This window comes from Budorcas taxicolor, chromosome 12, assembly GCF_023091745.1.
Source record: "Budorcas taxicolor isolate Tak-1 chromosome 12, Takin1.1, whole genome shotgun sequence".
NCBI classification, from domain to species: Eukaryota; Metazoa; Chordata; class Mammalia; order Artiodactyla; family Bovidae; genus Budorcas; species Budorcas taxicolor.
This window is the reverse complement of record NC_068921.1, coordinates 69,037,737-69,057,445: the sequence shown is the minus strand read 5'-3', so window position 1 is coordinate 69,057,445 and position 19,709 is coordinate 69,037,737. Positions and strand designations below refer to the sequence as shown.

The window sequence follows — 19,709 nt, the reverse complement described above, 5'->3', positions numbered from 1 at the left end:
CCTCGGGGAGGATTTTGTTTTCCGCTCCCCCCTCCCCCGAGCGCCTGGCCGGCCGGAGACAGCAGAACATCCACGGGGCGCGACGCGGCCCGGGGCTGGTCCCCCGGCCCCCTCGTCCCGGCGGGAGCGACGCCGGGGTGAAAAGTGGGGCGCGGCGGGCCGGAGGGGTCCCCGCCAACAGCCAACATTGATTTCCTCCGGGCCGAGAGCGACGGCCCGGGCGGCGGCGGCGGGCTGCAGCCGCGGCAGGGCGACAGCATGTCCAAGCCGGTGGACCACGTCAAGCGGCCCATGAATGCCTTCATGGTGTGGTCGCGGGCTCAGCGGCGCAAGATGGCCCAGGAGAACCCCAAGATGCACAACTCGGAGATCAGCAAGCGCCTGGGCGCCGAGTGGAAGCTGCTCACCGAGTCGGAGAAGCGGCCGTTCATCGACGAGGCGAAGCGCCTGCGCGCCATGCACATGAAGGAGCACCCCGACTACAAGTACCGGCCGCGGCGCAAGCCCAAGACGCTGCTCAAGAAGGACAAGTTCGCCTTCCCCGTGCCCTACGGCCTGGGCGGCGTGGCCGACGCCGAGCACCCGGCGCTCAAGGCGGGCGCCGGGCTGCACGCGGGCGCGGGCAGCGGCGGCCTGGTGCCCGAGTCGCTGCTCGCCAACCCCGAGAAGGCGGCCGCTGCCGCCGCAGCCGCCGCGGCGCGCGTCTTCTTCCCGCAGTCGGCGGCCGCCGCCGCCGCCGCCGCCGCCGCCGCCGCCGCCGGGAGCCCCTACTCGCTGCTTGACCTAGGCTCCAAGATGGCAGAGATCTCCTCGTCCTCGTCCGGCCTCCCGTACGCGTCGTCGCTGGGCTACCCGACCGCGGGCGCCGGCGCTTTCCACGGCGCGGCGGCGGCGGCTGCAGCGGCGGCCGCGGCCGCCGGGGGGCACACGCACTCGCACCCCAGCCCGGGCAACCCGGGCTACATGATCCCGTGCAACTGCAGCGCGTGGCCCAGCCCCGGGCTGCAGCCGCCGCTCGCCTACATCCTGCTGCCGGGCATGGGCAAGCCCCAGCTAGACCCCTACCCCGCGGCCTACGCCGCCGCGCTATGACCCCCGCGGGGCGGCCTTGCCGGGACCGGTGTGCCCACGTGTACATATGTATAGGTACGAGCTCTGCGGCCTCCCCACGCGCCCTCCCGCGACGGGGGCCCCCCGGTGTGTGTGTGTACATAAGGTGTATAGATGCCAGTCGGGGCGCGAGTGGCCGAGCGCGCGGATACGCGGGCGAGTGTGCGTGTGAATTGACAGGATCCTTTCAGACCTGCACCCCGCAGACAACTTTCAAGAGGGCAGTTGTATCCGGCAGCAGTGGCTGTTTGCTTTGCACTTCGGAACCTGTTGCGTTTTGGCCCACAGAGGTGGAGGAATAACTTTTTTTTGACATGTTGGGCTTTCCAGCTTTCTCTGTGGGAAGTTTACTGTCGGTTTTGCTTTTGTTGCCCATTGTTTTTCTTTTATTATTATTATTTTCTCCTGGTCTGTGTTGCATGCACTCTGTTCAAACGTTAGGTCTGAAATGGTTGGCACAAGGGAAAAGCTGATGTGTGTCATTAGTTTCTCGGAACGGGATGGCTCCGAGCAGCCTTGCTCCCTATTTGTACTATTTGAACTTTGCAAATCTCTGTTCTCTCAAGCAGAACCCCTAGACCGGATCCATTCTTGACCAGTGACCGGCTCGAATCTGGCCTTTTGTGTGTGAGACGATCACGGTTTCTTTTGTTTATCCTGCCATATGCAAATCAGACCAAGAGCTCTTTCTCAAGAGCAAGGACCGCAAACAAGAAATGTGTGTGAAATGAAAAGTTGTCAATTGGATTTTCTCCCTTAAAAAAAAAAAAAATCTAGAAGTCTCCCTGAGTCCACTTGCTAGAATTTTTGACACAGTTTACACAGAAAAAGGCATTGTTCCTATTTTTTCATTATGGCTGAGTTTCACCTTCAGATTGTAAATGTGTATATGTCCATGAAAGCATTGAGTCTGAAAATGTGTTATTTGCGTTGCCCTAAATGTGAGTCAGTTTTCGACTCTCAAACATTTTGAACAAATGTCAAAGTTAACTTCTAAAAATTGCGAGACTATTTCAGACCCGCAATTTTATCTAAGATTAAATCAGACTTTTTTGTCTGAGTGGTAATTATATATTTATTATTTAGCAAAACAAAACAAAAACCAGAATTGTTTTGACAGATGTCTCTTCTTTCAGCTAGCATTTCTCCACCAACTCAAACCGCTTAAATGTGTTTTGGAGTTCCCTCCCTAATTAGCTTATTTTTTAGATCACCTGCAATTCATTTGCAAATGATGATAAAACACATTTTAGAGAAAAGAACCTCATTTGTAGCTTTTTTCTTTTTAAGTGTATATATTTTGACTACTGTTTGTGAATGAAGTTGGCTAACATGTATTTAGTTTCATTTTGGCTTTATGTAATATAAAGTTTTTAAAAGTTTAAGTATTGGTTTTAACCTTTATGTGTAAATGGTTTTTCTTGTGTGATCTTCTAATTTAATATTAGACGTCTAAACTATATCTGTAAATTAGAACCCGACTATCACTCTGTTCATTTTTTTTGAACAAAGAGTTTAAATAAAGCCTGAACCAGGGAAAAGAGAAAATCCTCTATTTCTTGTTGAGTTCCTAACAAGATTTTTATCTGAATTGCCCTTACGTGCCTGGTCCAGGTGAAGTGTAAGGTATCCTCCAAAGGCAGTCTTTGTTTCACTTTTGAATAGATTTACTAGGAAATCTAAATCAAGCCATTGTTATTCAGAGCCAAAAACCTGATTTATCACATTTTTAATCGTGAATAGGAAAGAAGATAAAAAAAAAAAAAACCAAGTAGTTGTATTATCTTGGGGGAAAAAAAGGCATTCATGAACCAGTAGAACAGAGCCCATTGAAAACATCCAGACCGTTTAAAGCATTTCACTAGTTTCCAGTAACATTTTAAGAGGGGAAAGTTGCCTGACCACTTTATCTTGTTAGTAGGAGAGCCCCACTGCTTACATCAGTGTAATTTGTTCTTGTGTCTTTGGTGTATTCCTTATTTACACCTTAAGATTTTATTTGTAAGGATGATCGCTGAATTAAGACTTTGTACAACTTTTGACCTCTTTAAGGCTTTATTCTGTCATGCTAATGGCATTAAAATAGAAACAACAAATTCTAATAGAGAGGGTTGAATTTCCAAGGCTGCACAAGTTTACACTGGAGAAAGGTTTGAAATCATACCAGGTTTTAATTTCAGAAAAGAAATTAGAAGATGCCAGGAAGACTATCAGGAGAAAAAAAAAAAAAACCTAGAGGGAGATCTTTATTTTCGCCCCACCAAGATAGAAATTCTAAAGATACAAGACTCAACTAGTCCTAAACTAGTTTCCCCAACAGAGACAGTCTCTGGAGCTTCACATCTTTATAAGCTACCCAACTCTTTAAAGTCATTGTTTTCCCCCTACGGAATAATATTTTAAGAACCATGAAAAGTTTGGAAATGTGAGAAATAGGCTCTGCTGGTTTGACCCTGATTCACTAATTAAAACGATCCTTCTCCTGTTATTCCCCGAGCTCTTTGCAATATTATAAGTTAATTCATATGGTTCTGAGCGATTATGCAAAACTAATTTGGACTGTCCAGGGGTAATTATCCCTGACACGGTTAATTAAATCCTTTCAAGGCTCCGTCTTTCCCTTTTGTAGCAGCCCATCACTTCTCAACACGGAACTTCCTGCGGCTCGCTGGAAATCACCCCAGCCCTAAATCTTAGTTACCTCCCTGAGCCTTCCAGCTCGGCCCCACCGGCCCGAAGAGTTCCCCGCCCCCTCCCGCCCCCTACCCTTTCTCTAATGGTCTGCGTTTTCTGGGAGCAGCGCTCCAGTGTGTCGATGAATGAGAATAGGCCTAGAGAGATGCGTTGGGGGGTGGGGGAAGGATGCTGGGGGTGAGCGCACAGGGTCACACCGCCAACAGATTGTGCGGCTGTTTGAGTAGTCCACAGGTCCACGGGGGTGACTGGTTTATCACCCCTCTGACTCCAGTGGTCTTGCTAACTAGTTGCGCCTAGAGAAAGTCTCTCTCTGAATTACACTGTGCAGAAGAAAGGGGGTGCGACTGGAGGGCAAGAGGGCGTGGAGAAAAGGCCGGGTGTGTGTCTGTGAGTCAGAAAGCGAGCCTACTAGAGCCCTGGGACTAGGCAAAGAGCTGCTGCCTGCTCCAGACCTCTCGCTCTCTCTCTAACCATCTGTGTCTCTTTCCCCTCTCCTCTCCTCTCCTGCTTTCTTTCCTTTTACTCTTTTAACATTTTCGTTTAAGGTTTACAAAAGCGACGCCATTCCTTAGGTAGTCACTGCTGCCTAAGGGCTTTAAACAAGCCTCACACCCAAGGGGCCAGCGGTGTTGCCCTCAGGCTTTGAGCAAACAGGTGGAATTGTTCTGTGGAACCGTAAGGACTTAGCTGGGGGGGGGGGGGGGGGGGAGGGGGCGGGTGGAGAGGGATGCCTTCCAGGGAGCCGTGGGGCTGGCCGCTGTTGTCACTTCATTTGACAATTTCCTCCTCCCTTTCTCCCCTACCCGTCCCCCCGCTTTCCCCCGCCCCCCGCCCCGCAAGAAAGTAGAACAAAACAGCATGGATCTCCTCTCACCGCCGGGCTCTGCCTTAGGCGAGGGGCGCAAAAGATGGAGAGAAGATTTGACCGTCTTCCCCGAGCAGATAGGGACCCGCGCGCGCCAGCCAATCAGAGCGCCGCTCGGCCGCACCCTCCCGGCGAGTGAAGTTCCCGCATCTTGCCCGCTGCAAGAGTCCGTGTCTTTCTTGCGTCCGCAGCCCCGCGGAGGCAGAGAGAGCGCGCCAACCAAACTTTATTAATCTCTCCCTGTTCTTTCTCCCTCAGCCCAGTGCATCTCAAAGGTCAGCCCTCTTCTTTTAAAAGACTGATATTATTAATTCACTGACAATCCCTCCACCCCCCCCAATTCTTTTTTTCTCTCTTGCAAGAAAAAAAAGGGGGGAGGGATAGTGAAAAGACGGCTTTTTTTTAATCCTTTTTTTTGTCCTTCAGTGGGAGCGTTTAGACAGTCGAGGAGGTTTTGTCCGGGAACAAAACGCAGGGTTGGGAGGTTTTGTGAGAGTGTTGTTTGTTGAAGTGGAGCTAAGAAAAAGCGGCGGCTTTCTCCTCATTGTGAAGAAACCAATCAGTGGTATTTGGAAAACTGTTAGCATTGTGCACTTCTTCTGTGTCCATTGTGAGGCGTTTCTTTTCACAAGGTTTTTTTTTCAGCCGATCCAGCTGGCCGGAATGAATAGCGGCGCAATGTGTACACGCTTTGTCCCTCCGGCCTTCAAGTAGCCCCCATTGAATAGACTAAGTTGACACTGCGTGACAGTGAAACAACATAATAAAAAATACATGAGCCCCTGAATAGGAGCAGGCGCATAAATAAATAAAATGGGTGACCAAAACTGGATAAACTGAATGACAAAACGGTGAAAGGGGAACAAAAAGATATTTAACACGCTAGATTAGCATTAGAATGCGATCTACAAGGCAGAACAATTGATGAATAGGTTTACCGGCCAAGAAAGAAATGGACTAAATGCCCTTTGAATAGATATGCTTTTTGCAAGGGCTTTGAATAGATATGCTTTTTTTGCAAGGGCTGAATGGGAAAAGGTAAAGATGAAGCTATGCAAATGAGCGGGGGAACTTTTTATATATATTCTTTAAACACACACACACACTGCGGGGAGGAGAGTGCTGCCTCGGGGTGTTTATAGAAGCAATAATTGCCATTATTAGCATTGTCTGCAACAGATAGAAATTGAACAGGTTGGGATAATGTCGGGTAGCAGTAATTATTCTTCTAATTAATGGTCCTTTGCTACTTTAAAAAAATAAATAAATAAAGGAAAGGAGAAGTCAAAGTTATGCAGAAGTTATGTTTCCTCGTGTCCGTTTGCCCAGCGTTGGAATCCGTGGAGCAGCGAGTGTGACCATTCCAAGATGCATGCTGATTTTAGAACATTCCGGGAAGCCGATCCTTAGACTTTTGGGTTTGGAGCTTGCATTCCATTTATACTGCATTTTGAGAGTCTAATACAGCGTCTGGTACGTGGTAGGTGTCGAATGAATAGTTATAGAATGAATGAAGGCATGTAAATTAAATGGAGGAACCCTAGCCTTCTCGCGGATGTGGGGGAGGGGAATACCAAGGAGGGCTTTCGAGTTTCACCGCCCCCACCTTCACTTTTTTAGGGGAGCCGTAGGCTTTTGTCTTCAGCCTATCTGGACCGCTGGAAAAAATGGGGAGACCAAACAAGCGACGGGCAACTACTGGCCCCCCCATTCCTTCTCTGTCTCCAAATCCATCCCTAAGCGCGCAGAACATTGTACCTACCCCCTTAAAGAATTGGGCTTCCCTGTGGCTCAGAAGGTAAAGAATCTGTCTACGAGACCTGGGTTCGATCCTTGGGTCTAGAATATCCCCTTAGTGAAGGGAATGGCTACCCACTCCAGTATTCTTGCCTGGAGAATTCACGGACAGAGGAGCCTCGCAGGCTATAGAGTCCAGGGGATAGCAGAGCCAGACACGACTGAACGACTAACACTTCCTGAAGGGATTAGAATATTTAGCTCTTTCTCGCGGATCTCTCCCTTTGGCCTCTGCTCCCCTTTCCCCTCTAAGCCTTCAACTGAACCCCACCGGACAGAGGACCTCCTGCCTGAATTGCTGGCGGAGGCAGGGCGCGAACCCGCAGAGATCTCGGCTGTCCTCGGGCTCCCTGCGTTGCCCTCCAAGGCGGGCGTCGGTAACTTTGTCAACTGTTTTATGTTCTATAATTGACCGCCAAGCGGCCCGGCTGCTGGGCCACCCAGCCGTCGAACTTTCCAGCGGCTTTCAGCCCTGCCCTAATTTAAATGAACAAGACAAATTGTAGACGGCCGGGCTGACAAGTCCCTGCCAACAAGCGGAGGCTCAGAGGGCACTCAGAACCAGCGCTCCGACCTCCCCGACGGCGGCTGGGAAGCTGGGTTTTGAGACGAGATGACAACTGCTTCTGAATTGTTGGGATAAAAGGGGAGGTGTCCCGAGCTTTAAAAGCAGTGTTCTCCCCCACCCCCTTCTGTTTTAAAAAGCAACTGAGCCTTTCCAAGTGACGGGGGCCGCTGGGAAGTCTCGCATATTTTAAAATGTAGCCCAAGCTTTCCCGGTTTCAGCTTCATTTAAAACATGCAAGTTCCTAGAAACTGACAAACCTGAAAAAACAAAAACAAACTTGCGAAGCGTTCTATTCGGATAAACCAGTTGGGAGTCACTTTGAGGCGATAAAAGGCACAGTGCTGGGGTGATCGGTATTGGTGGAGGCAGTGACCTGTTGGATTGGGTTTCCAGGTTCAAGGTGGCCACCGGGCCTTTGCCATCCACCTAGCCGCAGAGCAGGGAAGTGGTACCCACAAGGCAATAGCTTGAATGCTTTCCTTTTTGTGACCTCCTCCGCCCAGCCCCTCACTGCACGCTTTGTCAGGTAGGCGCCATCACCCGTGCTGAGGCAGCCCCATCATTCACACTCGACTGAAGGAAATAAAATCGGCTTTGGCTTTTTAATTCCTTTTGAAGATTTCTCCACCTGATTTCTACCTCCTTTGGGCTCCTCGCTTGATTGGGGGAGGGGTTATTTAGGGACTTTTTGACAAACAGAAGTTGCGGTGCTAATTGTAAACACCCGGTTGCTCTCCTTGAATGTATTTATTATCATACATGAGGACTTGGAGACTCATGGCCTATTACTCATTTCAAGCCTCTAGGCAAAGAATTCTCCTACCGAGATCGACCAGTAAAACCAGATTTCTTAGGGGAAATTACGAGGACGTCTTCAGACTCTCTTCGTGGAATGATATTACTGGGTTGTCAATTTCACTCGAGCACCCTCCTCCCTACACATCTCATCCCACCGTTTTACTTCGGGATCACCCCCAAGGTAATTAGCCACTCGCAGAAAGCTTGAAATCCCGAAAGGAGAGGAGCAGCCTAGGATAACAGAGACCAAGTGAGGCTTTTCAGATCAGATGCTCCACGGGGGCCATCTTTTCATAAGGTCAGGAGTGGAGAGAAGTATGTTTGCAGAAGAGGAAATACGTTTAAAAGGGCTCCCAGGCGGTGGGGGGGCGCTTCCTACAATGTCATCACTGCGACCTCCGCAGGGAGCCCAGCCTGCCCTCGGTGGAGTTCCCCACAGGTACTGCCACTGAATTCAGGAGTTCATTACGGGCACATGGGAACAAGAACACACACACGGTTGGGAGCGGACCTCGGTTTATGTGTCATCAAATGCTAACCCCCGAGGATGAGAGTAGTGTCCGACAGACTAGAGATCTACGCGGGCATCAGAAGTCGGGGGAAATTTGGCGGGGTTATAATCGCGCACAAACACACGCGAATTCTGCCCAACAAACGTTTGCGCACCCGCTCTCCCACGCTGTCTCCCACTTGGCTGAAGTTTGGGTTGTTGTATGCGTTTTGAACTGGACCATCTAAATGGCCTCGACGGCCTCCCTCTGCCTGCGTGGACCCGCTCATTGACGGGGACTGACAGAGCGCACACAGAGCCCGGGAGAGGACACAGGAGACCACTCGGGGAAGCACTGGAAAAGTGCGTTTCAGGCGAGAAGGCAGGAAGAGAGGATGAAGGGGAGGGGGGTGGAATCAGGACGAGAAAAAGAACCGCCTTCCTACTGACACTCCCTCTTGCCCTCAGGTTCAACACCTGGGGAGGGTGCTGCCAGGGCTGATGTGCCATTAGAAGAGCTGAACCGCAGAGGAGGTGAAGGACCGCAGACCTCAGCCTCCTCCAACCCTAACTCCTCCGCACATTCGCCCCCACCCCCCACCGCTGGTTCACCCCAACTAAGACCAGAGACTGCCCCGTCGGGAAGGGAATGCTAGAGAGGCGATGATCGCTCGGGCTGTGGAAGGTTCCGCACCACCGAGGGTTCTGGAAGCGGGGGGAGGATCCTGAAAGTCCTCTGGACTTGGGGACTCTTCTTGCAGCAGTAGCCACGTAAGAAAGAGGAGTCTTTAAAAGTGCGGCTGGCCTCTCCCCCCATCATATTAACTCTTGCAAGTGAAAGTCGCCCAGTCGTGTCCGACTCTTTGTGACCCCATGAACTGTAGCCAGGCTCCTCTGTCCATGGGATTCTCCAGGCAAGAATACCGGAGTGGGTAGCCCGTTCCCGTCTCCAGGGGATCTTCCAAACCCAGGGATCGAACCCGGGTCTCCCGCATCGCAGGCGGATTCTTTACGGTCTGAACCACCAGGGAAGCCCAAACCCACAGCGGAAAACAGGTTTTGTGCAGCCTGAAACTTACTTAAGAAAACTGCATCACAATTAGGGTAGGACTTTAGAAGAGGAGTCGGTGCCAGAGAGGGACTGTGAAACTGAAGCTCCTTTTTCTTCCCGGGAAATCTGCCCCGATAGACTCTCAGGACTGCCAGGGGAGCTAGCTCTTTCCCAGTTCCAACAGTGAAACGAGAGCCAGGGGCAGAAATGAAGCCCTTAGCTAACCGCCCCATCCCCGCCTCAGCTCGCGCCCCACTCCCGCGTGTCCGCGGGACACAGGCGCCGACTGCCCTGCCCCAGACCAAGGCTTCCTTGCTCTTCTGGATCCCAACTTGCTATATTCCTTCTTTCCAGAGACTCTTTTTTTCTCCTGCAAACCTAGACTAAAGTAAGTAGAGCGGCCGATTAATAAGTATTCAAACGGAATGTTTAAGACCGAGTGAATAAACATGAGCCCGCGGCTGCGGCGGCAAGCGCCCACCGGCTCGCGCTCGCCTCTCCTGGGCGCGCGGAGCCGGAACAGGCGAAACTCGCATTTCTGATCCAGAAATGGGACCGAGGTCAGCGAAGCCAACCATCATTCTGCGCCCCTACACCCGGTTCGGAACCCTCCACCCCCGCCCTGGCGACCGGTGCACGGCGGATGGCAAGGCTCTGCGCGCACCCACTCCTTGGGAGAAGGGGGTTATCTTTGGATACGGTTCCCTTTCTTTCTAGAAAGTTGCTTCGACTTCTGTTACCGAGGCGCACGCTTTGGGAACCTGGAGGTGGGAGGTGTGAAGAGGGCTCGCCTCAGTCCCCACGCTTAGGGCGTTACCCAACGCGAGTCTCTGCGAAAATCTGGGGGACCCGGAACTTGCCCTCGAAGGCTCTGGAGGGAGGCCGTGACTCGCCTGCAGGAAGGAAAACGTCGAGCTGCGGATTCGAGGGAGGGGACCAGTCGCCGAAGACACTGGATTTCTGGCCTCGGGAGATAATGGCCTACCCAGTGCACTTCCAAAGACCCGCCACCTCCCTCTCGGAAAATTCGCCCTTGGCCTCTTTGTTTCCCTGTAGCCAGGGTGTCTTGCCTTGGGCAACTATAAGTGATGGAGCAGAGTCTAGGCCTCGCAGCCCCTGGCCTCACATTCATGCCCTGCACGCACGGGGCCACAGGCCTGGGCCGGGTCCGAATCAGCGCCTGCAGCCCGCGGGCTGAAGAAGGAGGTGAAGGTTGGGCGTGCCCGTGACCGAGCGCCCCGGAATTTAGCTGAATCCAGGTCTCGGTGGGCCTGAGACCGTCCTCCAGTCTCAGGCTAGCTCAGCGGCGGACACTCCAGAGCCCCACGTCTCACCCAGGCTGCCAGCTTCGCCCCGACTCCTTGTGTAAGCAACGCAAAATTGACTTCCGCACCCCCAGGGCCACGCGCTCCGACGGTGTCGCTGCGGAGCGCAGAGAAGCGCACTTTGCAGGACAAGGATGCGCAGGTGGTTTCCGTGGGCAGAGTGAGTTCTCGCCCAGGACGAGGGCGCTCCTAGTAGTCTTTTTCCCCTAGAGCTTGTCTGAGGTCAAGAGTATGAGGCCCGGATCATCTTGATAAAACTCTGGGGACATTAAGCCCCAGTTCCGACCCGATGGCAAGGCCAGAAACTTTTTTGAAAAGTGTTCCCTGAAAATATTGAGTTGTCCACTGCTAAGGCCTTTTCCAGTGGTCATGTATGGATGTGAGAGTTAGACTGTGAAGAAAGCTGAGTGCCGAAGAATTGATGCTTTTGAGCTGTGGTGTTGGAGAAGACTCTTGAGAGTCCCTTGGACTGCAAGGATATCCAACCAGCCCATTCTAAAGGAGATCAATCCTGGGTGTTCTTTGGAAGGAATGATGCTAAAGCTGAAACTCCAGTACTTTGACCACCTCATGCGAAGAGTTGACTCATTGGAAAAGACTGATGGTGGGAGGGATTGGGGGCAGGAGGAGAAGGGGACGACAGAGGATGAGATGGCTGGATGGCATCACTGACTCAATGGACGTGTGAGTGAACTCCGGGAGTTGGTGATGGACAGGGAGGCCTGGCGTGCTGCAGTTCATGGGGTCACAAAGAGTCGGACACAACTGAGTGACTGAACTGAACTGAAGGCCTTGGGACATCTAGTCACTGCTCACCTCAGACTAGGTCCTGGCCATGTTCATCAGTGAAGTGGATGTAAAAGGCCGGAAGCTCCTTTTCTAAAGGAGGAACAGGGGCTGGTAGTTCTAGGAGGTACACCAAGACTTGGAGGAGGTCTGGGGGATTCTGGATGGTTCTATTGCCTAAGGAATGCTCCTTACTTGGAAAATCTCAGGAGAGGGTGTGGAGTGGGTGATAAGGCCCTTGAGATCCTGGCCTAAAAGATGGGTGGAATGCATCTGGGTAAGTTTCGACTATATAATGGTAAGGCAGAGAACCCTAAATCGTTCAGGGATGGCAATGGGCCCCTCAGTTTGGTTCAATTCAGTTGCTCAGTTGTGTTCAACTCTTTGCGACCCCATGGACTGCAGCACGCCAGTCCTCCCTGTCCATCACCAACTCCCGGAGTTTACTCAAATTTAGTAACCTAGTAACCAGGAGACGAAAAAGACATGGTTTTGATCCCTGATCGGGACGATTCCCTGGAGAAGGAAATGCCAACCCACTCCAATATTTTTGCCTAGGGATCCCATGGACAGAGAAGAGTCGACTCGTGTCCGACTGAGCAGACACAGTAACCACTAGTAACCACTGCTCTTCCTAATCTGGTTTGTGTCCCTAAGCCTCTCAGCAGCCCAACGCCAGAAAGCACTGTCTTCTGTGTGAATGGCGCCCCCTGGAAGCCATTTGCCCGGTTTCTCTCTAACTTTCCAGACAAGAACTTCCTATATACAGAAGGGGGAGTAGGGCTTTCCCAAGGTTAAGTGGGGTTCTAGACTATATTTGCTGGCCCCAAAGCCCAAACTCATTCATTCACCTTGCTGCTACCCACTAAGGAAGCAAACTTCCACAATCTTAGCAGCAATCAGTTTTCCTTCCCTGACGGCCTGGAAAATCACAACTGAAGTCCCTTGATAATTTGCTCTTTCTGGTGTATTCCACTCTCCAAGCGGAAATCCACTCTATCATGACTGCAGACAGCTGGGTCTGGGGATGCTGTTACTGAAAAGAATATGTTTGTCTCACTTTTCTGCTTTAACAAAACAAATCATCAAAAAGCCTTTTCCTTCGAACCACGAATGTTCAATGGCAAAGACTTCTGGTTTAATATGACTTTTGAAAAGTGAGAGAAACCCATGCATGAAAACCCAGCCGAGGGGCGGATTCCTCAGGCGATGCCTCACCTTTTCTTTTCTCCCCATTTTCTTGTTTCCTTCTCCTGCTCATAGTTCCTTGTGGGTTTTCTAAGTTCAGGTAAGTAAAACTCTTCGCAAGTCCTGGTGTGATGCTTTAAATGCTTCCTTGTTAACGGTGCCAGAAGGGCGAGAGCTGTGTTGTGCTGGATTTAGAATTCTTCTGGCTTTGCCGGAGGATCCAACAGAAGGACAAGGGAAATGAGCCCCGGTTCCTCAGGTTATCTCCTGCCATTCTCCAAGGTCTCGGGGCTAATGAGCAAATACTTCTACCTCCACCCTCCCACAGCAGCTTACTTACTAGCCTCTGTGTGCCCTCGGACGCTGCCTGTTCTCCTGTGACTAGGGGTGAACAGTCCCCATTCCCAGCTAGGGCCGGCTTCTCTACTCATACACATTCCCTCCTCTCTCTGGTAGGCAGATTCTCAAATGCCCCCGGCAGTCTGCACTTCCTGGAATTCATGCCTCTGTGTAAACCTCTCCCTCTTGAACTGGGCCACAGCTAGTGACTCGCTCCTAACAAATAAAATATGGCAAAGCGATGGGATGGCACTTCCTGGTTAAGTTACAGAACAATGACTTCCCCCTCTGTCTTCCTCTCAGCTCTTGTTCTGTGGGAAGCCAGCTGCCATTTTCTGAGCTGCTGCATGAAGAGGCTGGGGGGTAGGGGCAGAACTGATGTCTCTGGCCAGAACCCGAAGGGGTCCTGAAATCTGCCACCTGTAGAGTTGAGTGACATGGAAATGGATCCTCATTCAATTGAGCCTTGGGATGACAGCAGCCCCATTGACAGGGTGACTATATCCTTGGGAGAGACACTTGAGCCAGAAACTTTCAACAAGGCGCTCCTGGAACCTTAACCCACAGTAATCATGAGATAATCAGCTCATATTATTTTAAGCCATTAGGCTTGGGGATGATTTGTTATGCAGCATGAAGTAACTAATATACCACATGAAAATACTAGATATGGCTCCAGAAAATCTCTCCCCTTTTCTCTTGTCAAAAATTTCTTTCTTTACTAAATCATTCTTGTCAGTACAAAAAAAAAATCCTATTCTCTCATTAAAAACAAAACAAAACAAAACACTTCATTTTCCCTCCAGCTACCACTTCTCTGCTCCCCTTTACAGTGAATTCGTTAAAAAACAAAAGCTGTCTCTCTTCCTTATCTCTAATTTCCTGTTTCCTCCTTTCTCTTAAACCCCCTCTAGTTGGGAGTTTGCCCCCCACTGCCAACACCGCTCCACCAAAATCTGCTCTTATCTAGGTCCCCAGTGATTCCTGAATTGAACGATCAGTTCTCATCTACCTTGATTTACAGTGTTTGACAGAACTGGTCACTCTCTCCTCCTAAAGCTACTTGGCCGCAAAGGTACCACACTCATTTGGGTTTCCTACTTCCTCACTGGATGCTCTGCCATTTTCCCTCCTTGGTTCTACATCTCTCTAACCTCTTAATCAAGTTTTGTTAGGAAAGATAGGAACACAGTCATATTCTCTGCTGTAGACTGAATGTTGTGTCCCTCCCAGTTTCATATCTGGGCTTCCCTGGTGGGTTAGCTGGTAAAAAAAAAATCTCCCTGCAATTCGAGAGACCTGGGTTCGATCCCTAGATTGGGAAGATGCCCTGGAGAAGGGAAAGGCTACCCACTCCAGTATTCTGGCCTGGAGAGTTCCATGGACTGTATAGTGTATGGGGCTGCAAAGATTCAGATATGACTGAGCGCCTTTCACTTTCACTTTTCTTTCAGATTCATAGGTTAAATCCTAATGCCCAGTGAGAAGTGATTAGGTCATGAAGGTGGAGTCCCATGAATATGATTAAGTGTCTAGAGATTTCAGAGCGCTCCCTTACTGCCATGTGAGGACACAGCCAGAAGCTGGCTCTCGGTGAGTCAGGAAGTAGAGTTTCAGCAGGTACAGAATCTGCTGGCACCTTGATCTTAGACTTTGCAGACTCCAGAACTTCTCTTGTTTTTGTTTGTTTGTTTTTGTTTTTGCCATGTGAGGTGTGGGATCTTAGTTCTCCAACCAGGGATCGAACCCATGCCCCTGCATTGGAATTGCAGAGTCTTGACTGGACTGCCAGGGACGTCCCCAGCCACCAGATCTGTAAGAAATAAATTTGTTATTCATAAGCCACCCAGGGTATGATATTTTGTTATAGCAGCTGCACCTGATTAAGACATTCTTCAATCTTCCAACAAACTGCAATTGTCTTCTGATATTCTGTAATAGTTTCAGTAGGAGACCATTATGATGTCAATTATATATCTTCTTAACTGACAATATAGATTTATCAGTCATTATGAGCAAGAGTATATTTATCCCTGGTGGCTCAGACGATAAAGAATCTGCCTGCAATGCAGGAGACACAGGTTCGATCCCTGGGTTTGGAAGATCCCCTAGAAAAGGAAATGGCTATTCATTCCAGTATTCTTGCCTGGAGAATTCCACAGACAGAGGAGCCTGGTGGGCTATAGCCCATGAGATCACAAAGAGTCAGACACAACTGAGCAACTAGCGCGCGCGCACACACACACACACACACACACACGAGCAACAGAAGGCTGAAACAACATATAAATCCTTCATCTCAATGTCTTACCACAGCAGAAGTTTATTGTGAGCTGTTATATCCAACAACCCCCAAATCTCAATGGCTTAACACACAAAAAGTTTATTTTTCATATGTGTCACAGTCCAAGGCAAGACGTGGGGCCCTGCTCTAAGTAATGTCTCAGGACCATCACCTAAGAGCCTTCTAGAGTCTCTGCACTTAGCTGATTGACAGCCAAAGACCACGGCTCTTGCAGGGATATATAGCCATTCCTGAGACCAATGGCCATTCTTAGACCCCATTTCCATAGCCAGTGTGTCAACCAGATTATAAAGAATGCTTGGGTATATAAATTAGTGCTGTGCTAAAACAAAGAAAAGAAGGTTGGTAAACATCTAACTTGTTTCTTCCAAAGGATGGAGGAAATCATTTCTTCACTTTACAATATCCAGATATTGCTCCAGCACCTTTCTGAACACACAGATACAAATCCATGCACAGAAGGTACGGTGAGTTCCCCCACAACAATTAATCCTGGAGCTGCCCAGGCGGCTCAGTGGAAAAGAATCCACCTGCCAGAGTGGAAGATGCCGGAGACACAGATTTGATCCCTGGGTTGGGAAAATCCCCTGGAGGAAGAAATGACAACCCACTCCAGTATTCTTGCCTGGAAAATCGCATGGACAGTGGAGCCTGGCAGGCTACAGTCATGAGGTCACAGAGTCAGATACAACTGAGCACCTACATACCTACATCTGTCTATTTCCTGCAAAACTCATAATTCACTCACTCTCCAGAAAAAAAACCAAGAAACAAAAAACTAGGTAAACAGCCTCTTCCATCTGATATTAGTCTTCTCTCCTTGAGACTAATGCTGGGTTGCTTAGTTGTGTCTGACTCTTTTGTGACCTCATGGACTATAGCCCGAAAGTCTCAAGTCTCCTCTGTCCATGGGATTTCCCAGGCAAGAATACTGGAGTGGGTTGCCATTTCCTTCTTCAGGGGATCTTGCTGACTCAAGGATCAAAACTGCATCTCTTGTGTCTCGGCATTGGCAGATGGATTCTTTACCATTGCACCACCAAGAAAAATTGCAGAATGTCTCTCTGTCCTAGCAGAGCATCAGAATTGAGGTGAGCTTTTGAACCTTCCCTGGTGGCTCAGACGGCAAAGTGTCTGTCTGCAATGCAGGAGACCTGGGTTTGATCCCTGGGTTGGGAAGATCCCCTGGAGAAGGAAATGGCAGCCCACTCTAGTACTCTTGCCTAGAAAATCCCATGGATAGAGAAGCCTGGTAGGCTACTGTCCATGGGGTCGCAAAGATTCGGACACGACTGAGCGACTTCACTTTGAACCATTAGGGGCACTCAAGGCTATCTGAAGATCTTGTTGTTCAGTCACTCAGTCACGTCCGACTCTTTGCGACCCCATGGACTGCAGCACACCAGGCTTCCCTGTCCTTCACCAACTCCTAGAGCTTCCTCAAACTCATGTCCATCAAGTCGGTGAATGCCGTCCAATCCAGCCATCTCATCCTCTGTCATCCCCTTCTCCGGCTTCTGATCTTGCCCAGCATCAGGCTCTTTTCTAATGAGTTGGCTCTTCACATCAGGTGGCCAAAGTATTGGAGCTTATTCAGGGTTGGTTTCCTTTAGGATTGACTGGTTTGATCTCCTTGCAGTCCAAGGACTCTCAAGGGTCTTCTCCAGCACCACAATTCAAAAGCATCAATTCTTTGGTGCTCAGCCTTCTTTGTGGTCCAATGCTCACATCCATACATGAAGATCTGCTGAGTTAGAACTTCCCAGAACTAGAACTCAGGCATGTGTATCTCTAAAATTTTCCCTTGGTGATCCAGTGTACACCCAGGATTGAAAACAACTGTTCAGACTTTAGAACGGAGTGTCAGTTAAGACCCAGAGTCAGATCATTGTAATGTTTTATACTGGAGTAAACATCTATAAATTTGTCTTGGCAAATAAATAAACAAACAGAACCCCAAATATCTTGCCTCTCAATTCAATTCAAAAGTATTTTTTTTTAGGAAAACAATATTGATGGGGACTTATGTTGTGGTTCAGCAGCTAAAACTCTGAGCTCCAATGCAAGGGGCCTAGGTTTCATTCCTCCCATTTTCTAGTGCCCTTCATTTCACCTATTGGGAAATCTTCTGGATTAGCAAAGGTCCAAACCAAGGACTTCCCTGGTGGTCTAGTGGTTAAGAATCTACCTTCTGATGCAGGGAACACAGGTTCAATCCCTGGTCAGGGAACTGGGATCCCACATGCTGCAGCGGCCTGCAACCAAGGTGTGACACAGTCAAATAAATAGATATTTAAACTCTGCCCCCCCATAAAAGATCCAAGCCATCAGCATCTCTCAGGTGAATTATGGCAACAACCCCTGCTTTAATTTCTTAATGCTTCCCTATCATATCACCACAAATGTAACAACTTAAGACAACATGCACTTATCTCACAGTTCTAGGTCAGAGTTCTAGTCAGTTCTAGGTCTAGTAGGTCAGAGTTCTCAGGGTTTGGCTGGGTTCTCTGTTCAGGGTCCCAAGAGGCTGGAATCAAGGTGTCACCTGGCTTGGGCGCTCATCTTCCAGCTTCCTTAAGACTCTTGTAGGATTCAGTTGCTTCTCATGGTGGTGGTTTAGTCGCTCAGTCATGTCTGACTCTTGCGACCCCATGGACTGTAGCCAGCCAGGCTCCTCTGTCCATGGGATTCTCCAGGTTAAGAATACTGGAGTGGCATTTCCTTCTCCAGGGGATCTTCCTGACCCAGGAATCAAGCCTGGGTCTCCTGCATTGCAGGCAGATTTTTTTTACTGACTGAGCTATGAGGGAAGCCCAGGTTTCCCATCAGCAACAGATCGAGTCCCTCTCATGTGCTGTATCTCCCTGCCCTCTCTGTTGCATTTCTCTGACTCCCACTTAAGAAAACTCTGCTTTTAAAGGTTCATGTGTTTAGACTGGGCCCATCTGGACAATCCAGGACCCATCTCCCTATTTACTTTATTATTTGGCTCTCTTGGGTCTTAGTTGCGGTGCTTGGAATCTTCGTTGCATCGTGCAGCATCCTTCATTGAGGTGCATGGACTCTTGAGGCACCAAGATCTCAGGAGCTGCAGCGCACAGGGCTTAGTTGCTCCGAGGCCTGTAGGATCTCAGTTTCCGGACTAGGGACTGAATCCGAGTCCTCTGCATTACAAGCTGGATTCTTAATCACAGGACCAACAGGAAAGTCCCACAATCTTCCTGTTGTAGAGTCCGCAACCTTAATTGCATCTGCCAAGTTCCTTCAGCCATGTAATATAACAGATTCTCACGTCCCAGGGATTAGGGCGTGAATGTGGCGGGCTCCTCCTACCTGCCCTGGCTCCTCAGCTTCCTGCTTCACACCCTTGTTCCCATCTAGCCTGTCTACAGCCCAGCGGACAGACCTGCCAGGACGTCCCGTCTCACTGAGAGCAGATCCGCATTTTCACCTGCCTCACCTGCCCCACCTGCCCTATACAGTTTGCATCCCCATTACCTTCCTGACCTGTCTCCCTCACACCCAGCAGGCTCCCCTTTACAGACAATTGCCCTGGGCCTTCCTCCGCCCCAACTTCTCTTTCTCGCAATAGCTGCGTGGCTCACCCTTCCTCTCCTGAATGTCAGTGCCAAGACTCAAACTTAGTGAGGTCCCTCCTGACCCCGTATTTTAAACTGCAGCCTCCAAATTCCCCAGGACTCCCTTAATCCCCTTCCAAGCTTTATTTTTCTTCATAGCACTTTTCACTTTTGAATGTAGTACGTATTTTATTTATATTTGTTTGTGGTACGCACCAAAGCAAGCCCCATAAAATAGAGTTTTTAGTTTCATTTTTTTAGTCCCTTTTGTTCCCTGCTTTATCTCCAATGCCTACAACAGTGCCTGACACACAGAAACCACCCAGTAAAATTTTCCAGTTGACTGAATACTGGAGTATAAAATGAGGAGAGCAGCCTGCCCTGCATAGAGGGTTGGGAGCGAGGAAAAAGGGCTTGGATCTTACATTCCAGGGTGTGCCCTCTCTCAGACAAAACAGTCATCTCCATGAAGATCAGACTGATGTCACATCAGAGGACTTGGCATAAAGCAGATTCATAGTAAATACTGGGTACGTCATGTCAACGTCAGCTTCTCAGGTGGCTCAGTGGTAAAGAACCTGCCTGCCAGTGCAGGAGACACAAGATGCAAGGGTTTGGTCTCTGGGTCAGGAAGATCCCCCGGAGAAGGAAATTGGCAACCCACTCTGGTATTCTTGCCTGGAGAACCCCATGGACTGAGGAGCCTGGTGGGCTACAGTCCATGGGGTCACAAGAGTTGGACACGACTTAGCAACTAAACAACAACAATGTTGATGTCGCTGTGCTAGACTGCAAGGACATTAGTTCAAATG

The 19,709-nt window shown here is 49.7% G+C and overlaps 1 protein-coding gene across 1 annotated transcript; it reads left to right on the top strand.

Annotated features, from left to right (window-relative positions):
• The first annotated feature begins 258 nt into the window (after positions 1 to 258).
• SOX21 (SRY-box transcription factor 21) lies at positions 259 to 1,092 on the top strand. The gene has a single exon (XM_052649978.1). The coding sequence runs from the start codon at positions 259 to 261 to the stop codon at positions 1,090 to 1,092; it is 834 nt and encodes a 277-aa protein (XP_052505938.1).
• The last annotated feature ends 18,617 nt before the right edge of the window (positions 1,093 to 19,709 follow it).